General features: G+C 34.6%; 1 protein-coding gene across 4 annotated transcripts; it reads right to left on the bottom strand.

The window, feature by feature from the left end:
• Nucleotides 1–560: 560 nt before the first annotated feature.
• LOC140985811 (uncharacterized protein At5g08430-like) lies at nt 561–15726 on the bottom strand. Of its 4 annotated transcripts, XM_073453745.1 has the most exons (12): nt 15557–15726; nt 15096–15256; nt 14474–14556; nt 13645–13832; nt 9497–9622; nt 5250–6117; nt 3755–3864; nt 3464–3523; nt 3139–3189; nt 1575–1645; nt 1245–1462; nt 561–804 (listed from the first exon to the last, which is right to left on the bottom strand). In XM_073453745.1, the coding sequence occupies exons 2-12, from the start codon at nt 15197–15199 to the stop codon at nt 590–592; spliced, it is 2094 nt and encodes a 697-aa protein (XP_073309846.1). In that variant the 5' UTR covers nt 15200–15256; nt 15557–15726; the 3' UTR covers nt 561–589. The 4 variants fall into 4 exon arrangements, with proteins under 4 accessions (XP_073309846.1, XP_073309849.1, XP_073309847.1 ...); XM_073453748.1 differs by lacking the exon at nt 9497–9622 and adding an exon at nt 11036–11072 and having other exon boundaries at nt 15096–15726; XM_073453746.1 differs by lacking the exon at nt 3464–3523 and having other exon boundaries at nt 15096–15726.
• Between the last annotated feature and the right edge of the window lie 1943 nt (nt 15727–17669).

Genomic DNA, 17669 nt, shown 5'->3' with positions numbered 1-17669 from the left:
GTGTGTAGAAAAAATCTAAAATAAATATAGAAAATATTTACACGAGAATAGAATGGCTTACACAATACAATTAGCAAAACAATGAATAGGAAGACCTCAAGTGAATCCATGTTCTGAACAAATTCACTGCCGTTGAACACTATATTCCACTATAAAATAGGGCAAATATCAGTGGAAGGTAATTATTGGTTCACCATGGTATTAAATAAAATAAGATAATATCTTTTACTCCCAATATTATTATACATTACCAAAGTCATATTTGATATTATTGAGATTATTTTTTGATACAATATTATTGAAATTTAGATATAAATACTTAATGAAATATTATATGTTACAGTTCGATAGATTCCTTACCATATTTACCTCTTAATATTAAAAACTAAGAAGAAAAACTAGGTACTTCACGATGGTTGCTAAAATGATACCACAAGCCTAACCAAGCAACTCCTTAACATCATTTTTCTTTTTGGAATTCTTATTGTCTTTCAAACCAAAGGGCAGGGGCAGTAGCATAGATTGAACTGAAAATTTACCGGTTTCTTGTTTTTCTGTGACCGGCATTGGACGAAGCTAGCTAGATAAACTATCCTTTGGGGAAAGCAATGTTAATGGCCTCTTGAAACCCAATGGCATCCTCTTCGCTTTGATCTTCCTTCCATAATCTGAATTTGGATGTGTACTTCAAGCTCGCATTTTTGTCATTCACATTTCCAGGGTCAGGTGTGTGACACAGATGAAGTTTACTCGAGGCAGATATTTCAGTAGTTTGAGTCACATGACTATGGTGAGCATTTTCTCCTGCAAACGTAAGTGCAAATGTATTGAATCAGCGCATCATCTTGAAAATTTTAAATTGAATAATAGAGGATTGGTTCAAGAAGAGATGGCAAAGTAATCGTGATACTTGCTTGATATTGGCATCCCTTTCATACAGTAGATAAATGCTATGCCATTTAATTTTCCATAGTACTTAAAAATTTGCTTCCAACATCCAGACCCAGGAACTTAGATGGAATGTGACTGAAGACTTTCGAGGGGATGGAACCATGTTTTCAGAAATATACATAAAATTTCAAGATAGTTTAATTGAAAGAGTGACAACTGCTCCTACTACCCTACTAGGCCCTCTACTTATTATTCCATATATAAGGACTATATTAAAAAACTTAAAAACGAGAAAAGCAAAATTAATATATGCCCAAGAAACGGCATCATTTGGAGTCTCTGATCAACAGCACCTGAAGGTTTTGTGCCCTGCCAATCATCACTATGAACTACCGAATTACATTGAAGAATTGATTTGGGAGAATCTTCTTCACATTGGACATCTTTGACTTCTTCAGTATAAGATTCAAGTTCAGATACATCTGGAATCACCACTGCAACATTCTCAAGAAGTTGTTCCTGTTCTGACGGAGTTTGCAGTCTCTTCTTCTTCTCCAAGTACTCGAAAAGCGTTCAACGCTTGTAGGTTAAGGTCACAAACTACAAAGGTCACCTCATGCAATAGAACTTACAATTGAAATTTGATGTTTCCCTCACAAAGTATATCTGACATAAAAGGATATTGGCGTCTCCACCCTTTCTCGTTTGCCCGATCAATTAGTTTTTGCAACAGGGACAGCTCTTTGTTAATCCACTAGTATGAAATTAAAGAAAATCAAATAAAAGAGTATAAAGCAAGCGATATGACAATATGTTAACATAGCAACAAACATTTTTATTTTTATACAAGAGAATAGTAGATAATTAACATCAAGGAAATTTAGAATTTCAAGCAATAATTCAGTGAGAGGATAAACCTGGTGAAGAAAAAAATGTGTTTAAATACTTCAACGCATGATAAAAGAATTTACAATATAGTAATAGTTGAAACATTAATACAAGTTATTGTAACATAAGGAAAAAAAGCAGTCAAAGACAATATTGATAAGATTTACATCTAAATCATCATTAAATAACCAAAATAAATTTGAGACATCAAAAGTTAGTGTTAATGAAAATACTGTTGGTTTCACATGCTAAGAAAATAAAATCACATTTGATACAATTGAAACTTATAAATCTACAAATACTTGATAATATTGAGATTCAGACAAATATTTTACAGGATATTTGTATGATATGTGAGGAAAATTTCTCATTGATATAAAGGGGTAATTATTGAGTTCAAACATCAAGGATAAAAGTTTTGGCCCTCTTGGTAGTCATTTTCCTGAGGGAGTATGCCTTATGGCCGAACCATGTAATAATGTCACTTTGAATCTTCTCTCTGGACTCTCTTATTGTTATCATTCATTCAGAAACCGAATAAAAGAACACATAAGGTGGGCTGCATATACTTAAAATAATATCGTAGCATATACTTAAAATAATATCGTAAAATTTTCATCTACAGCAAGCAGTATCAAAAACAACTTACTCAACAAGTGGTAAAAAAGATTGAACAACTTCCGAAGTAATCCTAGGTAGGAGAATGAAGACAATTTATACAGTACCAATGACACAGTTCAGCACCAACCATCAGAAACTGCATGGTATGAACTTCCTGTAATAGCTTGTTTCTAGATTTTAGTACATGGAAACTGATAGGACAGATCTCTATGAGTATCATTGCATAAGAAATAAAATACAAAAAGTAATCAAAGGCTAGGGCGATTCTCGAGTATATGAGACTGGAAAGGATGGCACTACCAACAAAGGAATGTGTTAGATACAAACACAAAACCATACAGGTTCGAACTAATAATCTTAAATGGTCCCAGAGTCTAGTTTAATAAATACTTAAAAATGTTCTTTTGGTAAAATAAACCGCCCAACAACAGGGGTCAAGGCAGACCCGAGCAGTTAATATAGTTCTAAAAAACCAAACAAAGAGGAGACCGAACCTTACCTTTTGGATATTACAATGCTAAATAAACAAAGGGACACATTATCGTGAAAAATCTAATGGGAAAAAGAAAAAAAACTTGAGGTTTGAGCGGCTGAGATATTTAAATACAAATCCAGATAGATCATGAATAACCGAAGCCCAAAATATAAAAAGGAATCAAAATTTATTGATAGAAAGTAGCCAGCATAGGAAGGAAATTACTTGTAGAGAATATGATGAAAATGAAACATAAAGCTTACATGCTTTGTTATATCCCTGTGAAGAATTCTGGCCTTCTGTTCAAGTTCCACCTGTAAAAGAAGCCACTACATGTTTGAAAAAAGTCTATGCTTTAAAATTAATAAAAAATGATGAACATATCTTTTTGCAATGTATCATAGCTAATATTCTAAAGGAAGTTAAATAAAAAAATGTCAAGCAGTTGCTGCAATTATAAATACATCTTAGTTAAGACCAATGATGCGAGCAAAATCAAGAATCACAATGAAGTAAGAGAATTGCACGCTTTCTATGTTTCAAGAGAAACATCTGTCCAGCTGATTCCGGAGAGATAGCAGTACTCACCACCAAAGGCCTCTCCAGCTGGCCGTCAACCATTTTTCTCCTTAATTCTTCACATTCTTCCTGCGAAGTGGGTGATAAAATATGACTTTTGGGGGGTTAAAAAAGTTGAATGGAATTGATCGCATTAACCTGATTTTTCAGAATACATATTGTTATTGTTGGTCCTATTATAGACAGCTAGAATATTTATGGCATATACCACCAAACACTTAATTTTCGTACAGTATTCATTGTTACAGTACTGGGATTCATTTTGGCATGATTACAGATTTGAAGAAAAGATGGCAGTACCTTCGAAAAATCATTATCTGAAAGCTGGCTTATATGAATTTCTTTTAGCAAAGATGAAACTTGAAGGACAATATCTGTCTTGTTTTCAGTCCCTGTATCCATTTTTATTCCTGGTTGACAATAAACAAGAAAAATTAGAAATAAATATCAACCTTTTGCAAGAGAGGAGCAGCTATATTTTGGCATCAATTTACTGAATCAATGCAAAATGTTCCGATTGAATATGAGGTTTGTTTCCTTCTTAACTATTCCACACCCAAATATGAAAATACCGAAGCATTGGAGTAGATAGACATCAATTTTCTGTTTTAGACAAACAAAAGAAGGCTAGTCATAATGATGACCCTTTGAAAGGCTAAGTTTAGAGCTTCATCTGACATCTAAACGTTTACATGTAATGTATATATCTGCAATGATTACTAGAAGACAAGTAGTCATTATAAAAGATGCAAACAAAATATAAGTAGTAGTAACAATACAACAAATATTTTTTAAATTATACAACAGTATAGCCCAAATGCCCGGTCATGATCGCGTTACTCCCCAACAATGTCCCTCCCAATAATTACACGACCTTGAAACTCACATGAATTGAATACATGACTTTATCTTGACACGAATTATAGGACCAAATGTTTTGAGGCTTTAAAGCTATAATTGATATGGCAGTAAAACTTAAACCATCTTAAGAATAGAAAATAGCACAGATATCACATGTTGATTGTTCTATTGCTCTACAACAGAAATCGTAATTTACACAACCTTTGGGGGCATTATAGGCAATTAATATTCTGATCACCCAAAAGATAACAACTATTTTGTCTTCTAGTTATCATTCTAGATTTATATATTTCCTTGGGTACTAAAGTAAGTTAAGGTAAACCAAGCAAAAGTTAAGAATGGCCATTTATCGTTCTCTAATCCTTCATACACCATTACATCTCTTTGTTGTAGTTACTAGTTAGTAAAACCAAAATATGGCCATCCAAATGGATTGTCAAGTGTATACCAGTAACAATAAACAGTAACTGTTTTCACATTGTTACTTTAGATTACATAATGGCAAACTCGTAGAGGTTGTAATCATCAACCAATTATTTTATCTTAACCTGTGTACCAACTACATAGTTCTGATCATACGCTTTTCATTGTCCTCTTTTTCCAATAACTTTACTTTATTTCCAACCCGCTTCAACTGTTGATTATAAGCCCGGGGAAAACCAAAGTTCTTTCTACTTAGGCAAATTCAGGATAGCACCAGATTCTGACTTCACAGTTTCACATACATTTTAAATTTGATGACATCGCAAAAATAGTTTAAAAGACCCATCATTGGCGAGGTTAACTTTGATGACCTTTGGTTGAATGATTCTTGATCAAGAAGAGTTTACACACTAGGATCCCAGATGTAGGAGAGTCATACAGCAACAAAGTAGTATGTTGTCTCAGGGAAATTGAATTATCAGGTGTTGTGTTAATGAGTTTGAAGACTGACCTTTGACTTGCATGAGCTGATGAGAACGTTTTGAAGAGCAATCATATGGATCTGTTTTGACTCGAACATAGCTCCCTGCTACCTTTTCTTCTAATGATTCAGGTTGCTTAAGTAGTTCATATAGCAAGGTTCTCTTCAAGTAAACAAGTTTCATGTTTTCGACTATAATAGATGCAAAAACACTTGGAGGCACAACATGTTCTAGCTCTTTTTTCTGGGATTTTTCCTCCTTGTCGAGTTTTCTTTTCCTTTTACATGCATCTAAGCTGCCAGAACTATTGTTTTCAGAATCATTTCCAATGTCATCCTCCTCCGATTCATCTTTGTTCTCAGCAAAATGGGCCTCCAGCAAATCATAAATTCGGTGTTTGTTTAATGTTTTTTTCCTAAACAGAGATTGTAGCCGAGTATCACAAATAACCATTTTCTTTTTATTAGGATGAAAAAGATTGTTTTCTTTAATATATTCATTCACCAGGAGAGTTACATCATGCTGTGATAGTTCTTTGCTAGTGCTTTTACCTATCGATTCTAGAAACTCAATAAGGGATTTTGAGCCCCAGCCAATAAAGTCCTCTTTGTTGGATTTCAAGTGTTGCTGTATAGCAGATTTCTGTCTCTTGGATTTTGTTTTCTCACTCGATCGCTTGCATTTCTTTCCACAATTCATGCCCTCATAGTCAGATATCTGTTCTTCGTCTTCCTCAAATTCTGAACCAGACCCACATTTCATGTCATCTCCCTTTTTCAGCCGACCTCGCGCAGCATAAATATCCGCTGCCTCAAATCCTTCCTCTTCTTTAATGATGACATAGTATTCCATGAATAAACCCTCACAAGATTCTCTATCTGTAAAGTCCACCATGTCCTGTAAAGCAACAAGCATTTATGAGAAAGCAGGAAAGCAAAACAAGCCTTTCAGATTCTTCATGTCTGTCAATTTACGTAATGCAGTGGTTATGTGTTATGACACCTAAACTACCAGTTAGCGTGTATATATGCCTGCTATGAATTACATGCTACTGGACTCCTGCGTATAGAAATCAAGGAAGCTATGTAGTGGGGAAATTGGATATCAATTTTGTCATAGTTATGCCTAATCTCTCATTTTAGAACTCTTTGTTAAAGATTCAGCAAGAATTGGGATACAACCACATTATGCTGATACAATAGAATCATGATTTGCATGAAAAGAAAATTTTAGTAAATCGGAATCTATAGAATTATGTCCACTAACAATATGGCAATTAATACATCATAGTTGAAAGGACGCTGGTCCGTTTCCACTGGCACGTCACCCAAAAAGCAGTTGAAATTGTCACCCTAATCCTATGAGCCCAAGATGGTGACAAAATTCGGGGATTCTCTGAGGTCCTGCTACTAGTATGCTTGTCTGTTTTCAAATTAATATACAAAAGGAATGTGGAAAAAATCAACCATATATGTTGCTGAAGGAAGCCCATCATATTTGACAGACCGCCTCACATATAATTTCTTCTCCGCTAAATATTTTATTGTCTATAAAGATCATGGCCACACTATGTGAAACATATTTCTATAGGTGGTTTTGGAAATGATGTAAATTAAATCTACTGTACTGACTTGGCGGATTCACAGGCAATTTCAAAAAAAGTTATCATAATGATAACAAATTAGTTTTGATGATAACGATATAGTATAGTTGGTACTTGGTTGCAGAATAAATGCAGACTACCAGTTAAAGATATGTTAGCATAGGCAATTAGAGCAATACTATAATACAGAGGGAAAATGTTACCCTAATAATTATAGAACAATCTATTGAGCCGACCATAAAAACAACCAGAAAATTTTATTACGACTGGTTTATAATGAGTAGTTTTCTAAGCTCCTCATCAGACTCCAGAGCACTAGTGTTGTCAATTAAAAAGCCAATTATGCACTAGACAAAATTAGTGTGTTTTGGCAATGTCGGACCTGAGTCCAAGAAATCATAAATATGGGCAATCTCGTGATTGATAGTGTATTTGTTTCTTTTTTTGTTTAAGATGTTTTTTAAACACTAACAAGCAACGCAAATGAGAGGGGCACTAGGCCAAGACCTCCCAATAATTCAAAACATAGATCAACAGAGTTACAAAGCACACCAAAAGAATACAACCAAACAAACACAAGGTGATCTTGGAAAAACCACGTAAACATGGGTATCTCATCCTATCCCGTTTACGAAAGCCTTTGATATTCCTGGGGAGCAAGTCATCGTCTCTCTGTGGAGGCTGCATTCGCTAAGATATATGCAACAGAGTTCCCTTCCCGAAGCATGTGACTAAGGTAGACATTAAATTCAAAAAGAATGGAGCGAATTCTGGTCAGGACGTAATTTAGCTTTCAGTTTGAATGATTAGATTTAATGATGATCAATGAAACAAGCAAAAGCGATTCAAGATACATAGGAAATCAGCGGTATTGCTGGCAAAGATCCAATCCCATTGTGATAGCCATCAGTTCCACCCTAACATTAGACCTGATACAAATGAAATCCTAAAAAGCCAAAACCGGATTTCCAAAGTGATCCAGAATGATACCTCGAACTAAAGAATCACCTGGATTTCCACGATAGCAGTCGTTCGTTTTAAGTTAGATATTTAATTTGTTTATATTGATGTCATTATGCATATGGTTTCTTGTGCTAACGCAATATGAAGACTGTTGTAGTCACCCCATGTGCTTTGTTGTACTCAAGTCTAGTGGCATCCACATTTATGCTCTGTCAGACTTCACCTAGTTACTAAACCTATTTTGTATAAATGTTGAACTTGTTGATGGTTGTGTATTGTTGTTGATGGTTACGTCTTGGACTCTTGGGTCACATCTATATTGATGTTGATGGACGATGGTTGTCGACCTTTGGTGTTATTTTAAAGGTAAAACCATCAATATTAGAAAACAACATACATTTGAAGTGACTGGCCAAAACCTCCCATTAACTAAGATCCAAACCAAACAAGATCACCAAGTGCACTAGATGACAACAACCAAATACCACTAAGCAATCGTAGAAGAAGTAGAGAAGGGACGGAAATGGGCCGGGTCCACTGGGGCATCTGCAACAGAGTGCTCTTCCCGATAAATGTTAGTAAGACAGACTGGAAATACTAGGATGATGAAAAGATGTGATTTATTCCCAAGCAAGTTTGATTCAAAGTAATTTGGGAAGCAATAATTATCGTTGGCAAAATTCCAATCCCGTCATTTCAGCACTAAGATATAAACCAACTCCAATGAAATCCTGAAACACGCAGATGGGGCTCTCTTTATGATCTTGAGTGATATCACCAACATAAGATTGGTCTGGATTCCCACAAGAGCAGCCATCCATATTAAGTTCAAATGAACCAAAGTGTGGTTTGATTGATCTAATCACAATCATGTGAATAACTATATTCGTAACAAGCAAGATTCCCCAATCTCTGATAGTAGAAGAAAGCCTGTCCAATGCTCAAATTTGTACATTCCCTCATCAAACATAAAAGATATGTGAGATGAATAGCTCGAATAATTCTTAGAGGTTGTGCACTTGTTATCCCGACTGTTGGGGTTATTGTTGGTCACCAATAGAAACCAAGTAATGAGAAAATGAATACTCTCCTTGATATGCCTCTTTTGCCAACACACTTCATCAAGCTTTCAAGCCTCCAAGCTATCGAAGTGAGAAACACGAAAAAAAAGAGTAGAATGTGTCTACACCTGAGTAGCAATGTCACTAGAAAAGAAGAGATGATCCATCATTTACTTTCTATGACAGGCATTTGCGTTGAGATGCTACTGAGCTCCTCAAGCTTTAAGGAAGTCATTAACCGGAATCTTCCTGGCTAGGAAGCTCCAACAGATGAAAAACAAAAGGAGAGTAAACTAGTGCAACACGGGGTAAGTGCTAAGAGCTAATAAAACGTCATGTCGATTTGGTGGGAAATGGGCCATTAGAGCCATGTTTCCAGTTAAGTTTGTCTTCTCGATGATTCCGAAATTGGGATCTACAATATATAATCAACAATGTCCCAGGGAATCAACCTATAAGAACTTCTCAACATGCCACCGACTTTCTTTCCCAAAAGAATTAACCTTAACATCCTGGGAACCAGGCAACAAGCACAAAATAAACAGAGGATCCAACAACCAGGGATTGTCCCAAAAGCTAATATTTCTGGCACCCAATACATGCTTCTACTATAGCCTGAATCTTAAAAGCCCAGCAACAAAGGATATACATGTTCTGTTGGGTGCAACAGTTGGGGAACATGACTGGCAAGACTTGTTCCACTTAGAGTCAACCCATAAGGAATTCCTTTACGGGAAATGCACCCAAAGTTTGACAGAAAAACCTTCCAACCCGCCTTCATAAACAAAAAGAAAATGAGGTTCCAAGATATCAAATGGGATCTCTTATCAGGGGCCTTCGCATCCTATAAAAACAGAGTGAATATCATTTTTATTTGGTGAAGAACAGTTCCCGGAGCCTTCAATACCTGAAACAACTAAAGAAATAAGGAACAAATGACACAACCATCGCACAACATTGTTTGAAGTTTATTTTCTAAACTTAATTCAATGGCACGCGAGACTAGTATTCTAAAAAATTATTTTCCTAGGATTTAAAAATCAATCAAAACTTGGAATAAGGAAAAAAAAATTACTTTAAAGAAGACACAAATAAGACAACACAAAAATAAGATAGATTGAGTGCGGACTAAAAAAATTGAATTCGATTGATGGAACAAACACATCGATCCAAAGCTTAACAAAGTACGAACCTTGGCATCTAATGGAATTAGTGAAGATACCACACCACACCACACGGATACTAAGAACAACATGGTGATAAGTCGATATTTCAAACATCACAAGGATCGCACATTGATAAGTACTTTGTTTCAATAAAAACATAATAGAATCACTCATCAAAAAAATATTATCAAAACTTAACTAATTTTTTTTTACATATTTCGCCTATATGGTATATTTATACAAGACACCCTTCAATTTTTTCCTTCGCTTGAAATTGGCAATCCCTCGATCTTCAATTGCATGCTATCCCTCAAACTTATGAATATTATGCTGCTTAAATGGTCCATCATTAATTCCTTTGTTGATCGTAGTAAGGATCACATCATTCTCCCTTTCTTCAAGAAGATTTGTCATAAAGTTGAAAGAAAGTTAGATTAAATACATAGATCCAGAATGATCCCTTAGGAAACTCATCTTGATCAGTCAGCAAGCATGAACAAGTGAAGCGAGATAAAGAAGAAGACAAGTTGTCAGCCTTGATGAAGTTGACCATTTGATTATCTTTTATTTCCATTTTCCACCTTTCTCTTTAGAACACTTTGCAATTGAGCTTGCTTTCCTTTCATCTCCATTGGAACTTACTAATTACTATGTCATCTTCTTATATTCACTTACTCCCCAGTTCCCTCTTTCTTTGTCTCTATTTCTTGCTCAAACTCTTTTCTTCTTCGTCATTGTATCATTTGTTCCGATAAAATGTCAAACCCTATCAAGTGAATCTTGTATATCATCAAACACGTGTCTCTCCTTCCTCTCATTATATTTTCTAAACACAATTCCATGGCATGCAAGATAGATAGTATTTTAAAATATTATTAGCTTAAAACTTAAAAATAAAGTAAAATGTGGAATAAACGAAGAAAACAATTGCTTTTAGGAAGACATGAAAAGGAACAAAACACAAAAATAAGATATATTGAATTTGAGCTCAAAATTTTGAATTCAACGTATGGAACATGTACCCGGATCCAATGCTTCGCAAAGCACAAACTTTGATATCTGATGGAATTAATGAAGAAGCCATGCAATGCGTATATAGAGAGATGAAAAATCAATATTTCAAATGTGACAAGGATAACAAGCTAATCATTCTCCCAAATATTATAACTCAAATATCATTTTTTGCACAAATCTCGCCTAAATGACATCTTTATGCAAGAAACCTTACCTATAATTGCTACATGGGCTTAAAATAAGGCTTAATTGAGCCCATATCCTACTTAAATCATCATCATCATCATTATCATAGCACATTCTTGCTAGTTGCGGGGTCGACTACATGGATATTAGTTCTCCAAACTAAGTGATTTTCCCACATGTCATCTCTTAAATCAAGATGTAAGATATCTTCATTCTTCATTAACCGCATTTATCCAAATTTTAAATGGTCTACCCCTCATATTCCTTCCATTAACCTGTCAATCTACGATATGTCGGATTGGAGCCGTGTTTGGTCTCCTCCAGTGTTCTAAATGGCAGTCCGCCTACGCATGAGGCAGGTGTTTTAAGCTGCCCAAGCTATACGGGTTGGGGAGGCGGGTCGAGGCGGCGAGCAGGCGGATCGAGGCGAGGCGGCGAGCAGGCGGATCGAGGCAGACAGTCAAGATTTTTAAGTTGTAGTCAACAATTTTAAAAACTTAGTAAACAATTTTAAAAACCTAGTCAAAGTAAACTAATTTTAAATATTAAAACCCTAGCACACATCACTTTCTTTATTTTATTTTTGGTTTTCACTCTCAACTCTTAACTCTCAACCACCACACACAATCCGCCCGCCGCCGCCCGTTTTTTGGTTTGCACATTATCTAGATGATATTATATTTTGTGCTTAAACATTATTTAATTGCACATTTTTTATAAAAATGATTATATTACATGATTATCTATAAAAAAATTAGTTAAAAAATGCCTAGGCGGCCGAGGCGGGTGACCGCCCCGCCACCGCCTCCCGCCATTTACAACCTTGGTCACCTCTTCACATGATCAAACCATGTTAGACGTGTCTCCCTGATCTTATCCTCTATAGAGCTATATCTTAATAGCTCGTAATCATTTCATTTCTAATTCTATCATTGCGTGTTTTGCCACACATCCATCTCAATATACGCATATCTGCTACCGCTATCTTATGTGTATGTAATCCAGTAGTGGCCCAACACTCCGAACCATAAAGGAGAAGTGATGTGCTATGTCGGTGATAGCCTATCATTGTTGGTGTTAGGTTTGTGATAGCCAACCAACTATTGTGTCACACCTTTTCACATGGATATTAGGTCAAACAGATTAACATATCCTACTTAAATAAATCATAAAATTAAAAAAATAATAAACATGATTGAAGCCCAAAAACTAACAAAATTGGCCCTTAATTAAATACATAATTGAACAAGGCCAATAAATTAAATAACTAAAACTTCCAAACGTAGTCCAATTTTTCGCTTTGCTTGAATTTGTCAATCAATTTATCTTCAATTGTTCAACCCCTCAAATTTAAGAGCATTAAACCGCTTGAATGATCCAAACTAATTGGTTTGTTAATCATAGTGAAGAGCACATAAACAAAACACTTAACGAGCATTAAATGACTTCTTGGAGAGAAGATCGACAGCTCCCAACCCAAGGGTTTATGATGAACTTTCTGAATCAGACCCTAGAAATAACAATTCCTAAAACACTAGAATCAACTCAGCCATGGCCGGCCCCAAGCGTGGGTAAAGGAGAGGGTTGCGTTAGGTTGCTAGCCAGTGTAAAATTTTGGCAATTTTTATGTATGAACCCTTTAAATATTATGCATTATCTAAATATAGATGAGGATAATAGGAGATAGAGCATAATGGCGTATGAGGATCCATATAACCAACCTCACTTAGTGGGATAAAGTCTTGTGTGGTTGTGATGTGTTGTACAAGCACTGGAATCAAAAGGGGCAAGATCAAGCAAGATATTGCAAGGATTGGTATGAACTCGGACATTCTCCAAGAGAATGCAAGTGCAGCAACCTAGGGGAGAGGAAGAGACCGAGGGACACATATATTGTCAACGAGTATGAGATTTGAAGAAGAAAGGTCTGATTTCGGAGATGTGAAGCTAGGGGTAGAGTTAATCGAGGCCTAGGTTACGCTGGCAAATGAAAGAACGAAAATTGAAGGGCCATCACCGGTGCTGGAAAGACCATCAGAATACCTAGTGAAGAAGCCAAGCACAAGTTTGCGAGGCTCCAGGATGTAGAGCAAGAGACGAAATTGAAGGAGGACAAGCTCTGTGCGGAAGCAACTAATCTGTACTATATCTTGTTTGATGGATTCCTTCTACTTAATAAAGCAAGAGGAGAGGAATGAAAGAATTCAGCTTTCAAACAGCATATATCATTGATTCATCTGGTCAAACTTTTTCAAATGTGTTTTATCCAATCACTTCAATGTTTCCCGCCTACCATTTCTCGGCCAAAATCTATTGTACTATTTTGGTTTTGGTAACCACAACATGTAGTATATCCTCAACACCAGAATCTGGTATGTGTTAGAAAAGAAGGTCAATTCGCTATTCAATTTACAATAAACAGTAACCATACCCCATCAGAATCATAACCCTTACTTTCTTCAATGAGCAATGCAAGCTTAAGACATTCATCGCAGAACCCGTTTTTCCCTTTAACTTGTAAAAACTCAGCTCCAGGAAGGCAATAACGGCAGAAGGAAGTTGTGCAGGTGTAACATTGAAAATATGAAGATTTCCTGCAGAGAAAGCATTTGTGCCGATCTGAAACATAAAGTAATAAACATCATGTTACAAGTGACATCATATTTGTAGATCTGCAATATGACATTATGAAGAAAATGGTATTAATGTAATTTTAAATATTGTGTGTCAACAGAACATATATCATATATGCAAACCTAAAATTTCAGGATTCCTAAAGAAATCAACATTTCTTATATTTTGTGTGTGTAATAAATATAACATCAAAATGTGGAAATTTAGCGGAATAGCCTAGGTCAAACTTTATTTTTTTAAAATAATATTCCTCCAGTTTATTTAAGTGTTTTCAAATACACATGGGGTGTCATTCTTTTTCAAAATTGTTTGACCAAGGTTATTTTGCTAACTAACCCCAAAATGTATCAGAAGTTCTTAGTTAGCTCCAAGTCTTTTGGGCAAACTACAAAACAAAATTAAGCATATATTCACACGTTTCACATGATTTCTCCTCATCACTTCTTGCCTATAAATTCTAACACAGACATATAGAGCTATTTTTAAAAAAAGAGAGAGAGAGAGAGAGACACAGAGAGAGAAAGTATACATAGCAACAAAAATTTAAGGCTTGATGCTAGGTTTTTTGGTTCAAAGTTCTATGAAAATCATGATGATCACAGAAAGAGTATAGAAGATTGACTTACCACAAGTCCATTTGCTCTCACTTTCCAGAAATGAATCGTCATCCTTCCCAACACAAGAAGGATGATAAGATTTTAGACATTCCCTGGAAAAGTAATATGCATTCGTTATGGATATTTTTATAGAAGCTCAGTAATCCTCATCTCTCTTTTCTCTGACACCAGAAACAAACTAAAAATCTTTGAAAGTGATGATCATTGTAGCACGAAATAAAAATATTTATTCGGTTGGCATCTAAAGCACTTAAACAGAAACGATCAAAACTGCAAACATGTGACTCGTGATAGATTATGAGTTACTTTAAATATCCGACAGCCAACTACTTTTGTAATTGGCATCATATCCTTCCACAGTGCAACAAATGGGGAAACAGAAATGGACCCGCGGACTATTGATAAGTCAAAAAGGGGTGTTTAAGAAAAAAATATTGAATTTGCTTTTACAGCTCCCCGCAGAAGAGAAAATAAAAGGGGAAAAAAAAAAGAAAAGAAATCAGATGCAGAGACTAGCATCGCCATTGCCCATCCCTGCGATAGATAATTTACGAACCAGATACCGATTTCTTTTTCAGCAAAGAAACTGCAAAAATGGTTCCTTTTTAAACAAAATGAAGAGGAAACTCACTTGTGATCACATATCCGAATGTGCCCTCCGTCTTTGCAAACGAAGCACCAGCTTTCCGCAATATCTTCCTTATTTTCCAGCTTCCTCTTTCCTTTCCTTTTCATCGCCGCAACTTTTCAGAATTTATAACAAGAAGTTCTGCTTCAAGTCCTCTCGATTTTCTCAAATAACAAACCAGGAAAATGAAGGGTGAATAAACCAGTACAGCGGAGTTTTAACAGAGACCCAGTTCAAAGTAAATGCCAGAACGAACAATAAAGCATAAAAAAAACTCAGCTTATGATGATATCTAAGCATTATCGAGAAAACCCATATCAGAAACGCAAAAAATTGCAGGTTTTGATGATAATAAAGCTGTACAACAGATTAATGGCTGGCGGAGTTTTAACAGAGACCCGAATATGAATAAACGCCAGAAGGATCAATGTAGAACAAAAACTCAGCATGTGATGATTTCTAACCATTATTGAAAAAACCCATTTCAGAAACACATGAAATTGCAGATTCTGGTGATAATTAAGCTGTACAACGGATTAAAGGTTTCGATTTGACAATGCATGAGAATGCGTGAATGAGAGATGGACTGACTGAGAGAGATATAGACGAGAAAATCGTGCGTAGGATTGGGAAAATAATCTTACAAAATTAAAAAGGGCTCTCGTTCCCGAAGATTACGCCATTCACTATTCAGCAGCTGGAAGAATGAACTTGAATATTTTTTATTTCGATGTTTAATAGAATTAATTAAAATAAAATAAAATAAATAGATAATTATAAGATATTAGCAATATACAATTATTCATATATTATTTAAATATTCGTTCAAATATTTTTTTATAAAAATATATAAGTTGTTTTTTTTAACCAAAAAACTTTTAGAGTTAAGTTTTATATTATAAAATAATCAAACTGTCTTATTTCGGAGTCAATAAATTATATATTCTCTCATTTATTCATAAAAACTTACTTCAATTTTCACTTTTATCTTTTGACAATATCCGTATAAACTACATTAGATCTTTTCTAACATCCTCATTTTACCAGGTCATGGGTCGAAATGATTAACCTAATCCTCTTTAAAGAGGCTCTTCCATAATTTGGTGCTCCTTTTTAGTGTGAGAGAGTGTCCGAGTTAGTAGACTAAGTGAACGCTAGATAATGGTGATGAGTTCGGTTTTCCTTACTAATATCTTATTAAACAAGCTTGTAACGCAAAGCTTACCCAATGTAGTTATTCGACTAACATGATTTACAGACTATCGTATTAGTTCGAATTACTCAATGTAAACCGAAAATAACAATCACAGATTCCTCATGTCATAAAAAAATTAAATAAAAAAATCAAATTAAATTATTCAGAACGGTGATGTGATATTAAAAAAGATAATATAACTATAATATTTTAGATGAAAAAAGATAACCCGAAAACGTGTTTTTAAAACAATTATGAAAAAAAACAGTGTCTTAGATTTGGATGATTCTATATTGTCAGAGGTAATTATTCGATAAGATTGTATCGAGATTAAATTTCTAGAAGTAGGTCTCTTGTGAGACGGTCTCACGAATCTTTACATGTGATACGGGTCAACCCTACCGATATTCACAATAAAAACTAATACTCTTAGCATAAAAAGTAATATTTTTTTCATGGATAACCCAAATAAGATATATGTCTCACAAAACACGACCTGTGAGACTGTCTCACACAAGTTTTTGTCAATTTCTAGATACAAATATCCCTCAGAAATTATATAATATGGCTGATCTAATATTTATTAGCTGATGTAACATAAATCCAACCAATTTTAGATGGACGTCAGTCAATCCAGTACTATTGTGATCTTCGTTAATTCCCTATTTATTTTATGTTGGATGGTTAGTATGAAATCATAATAGACCTTTTATTTTATTAAAAACAAAATATATATCGTAATTTCTCGAAAATTTCAATATATTTACTTTGATTATAAACTAAAAGCATATAATTAATCTAATTTTAAATCATGGCATGCTCTATAAGGAATTTGCTTCATGTTCATGATTGGAAAAAAAAAAAAAAAAGACATCAATTTTGTTTTTTTACTTCTTTTCAATTGCTTGTTTAAAAAAAAAAATATTTGAGGTTGAGAAAAAAATTGATTAATATGTGTATTTGGAAGAATACAAAATTAAAAAATAACAAAAGTTTATCGGTACAAATTATTAGAAATTGACCAGTGTAATGTAGCAATTCATATGCAAGTATAACGTGACTATCTTATGTGGAATTGTTCTCAATAAGGTTTTTTAGATGAAATATTTTGGTTGTTATAATTGTGGACACGTAGCTTAAGATTTTGTTTTATATTTGAGGATTTTGTAGTAAGGTGAGAATACGAAAACAACTATGAGACTTACGAATAGAGTCAAGATTTTGGTTAAGCAACAGTACACTATAATTAATAAAGTAAAAAAATATTGATTAATCAATAATCATAATAATGTGTCTTAAGTTCAAAAACAAGCTACACTGAACCAAGAGCACTTCTTAGTTGATGGAAAACACCGAAAAAATGAAGAAAAATGTGCACAGAA

Source organism: Primulina huaijiensis, chromosome 10 (assembly GCF_012295235.1).
Source record: "Primulina huaijiensis isolate GDHJ02 chromosome 10, ASM1229523v2, whole genome shotgun sequence".
In the NCBI taxonomy this organism is placed as follows: domain Eukaryota; kingdom Viridiplantae; phylum Streptophyta; class Magnoliopsida; order Lamiales; family Gesneriaceae; genus Primulina; species Primulina huaijiensis.
This window is presented reverse-complemented; position numbering and strand designations above follow the sequence as displayed.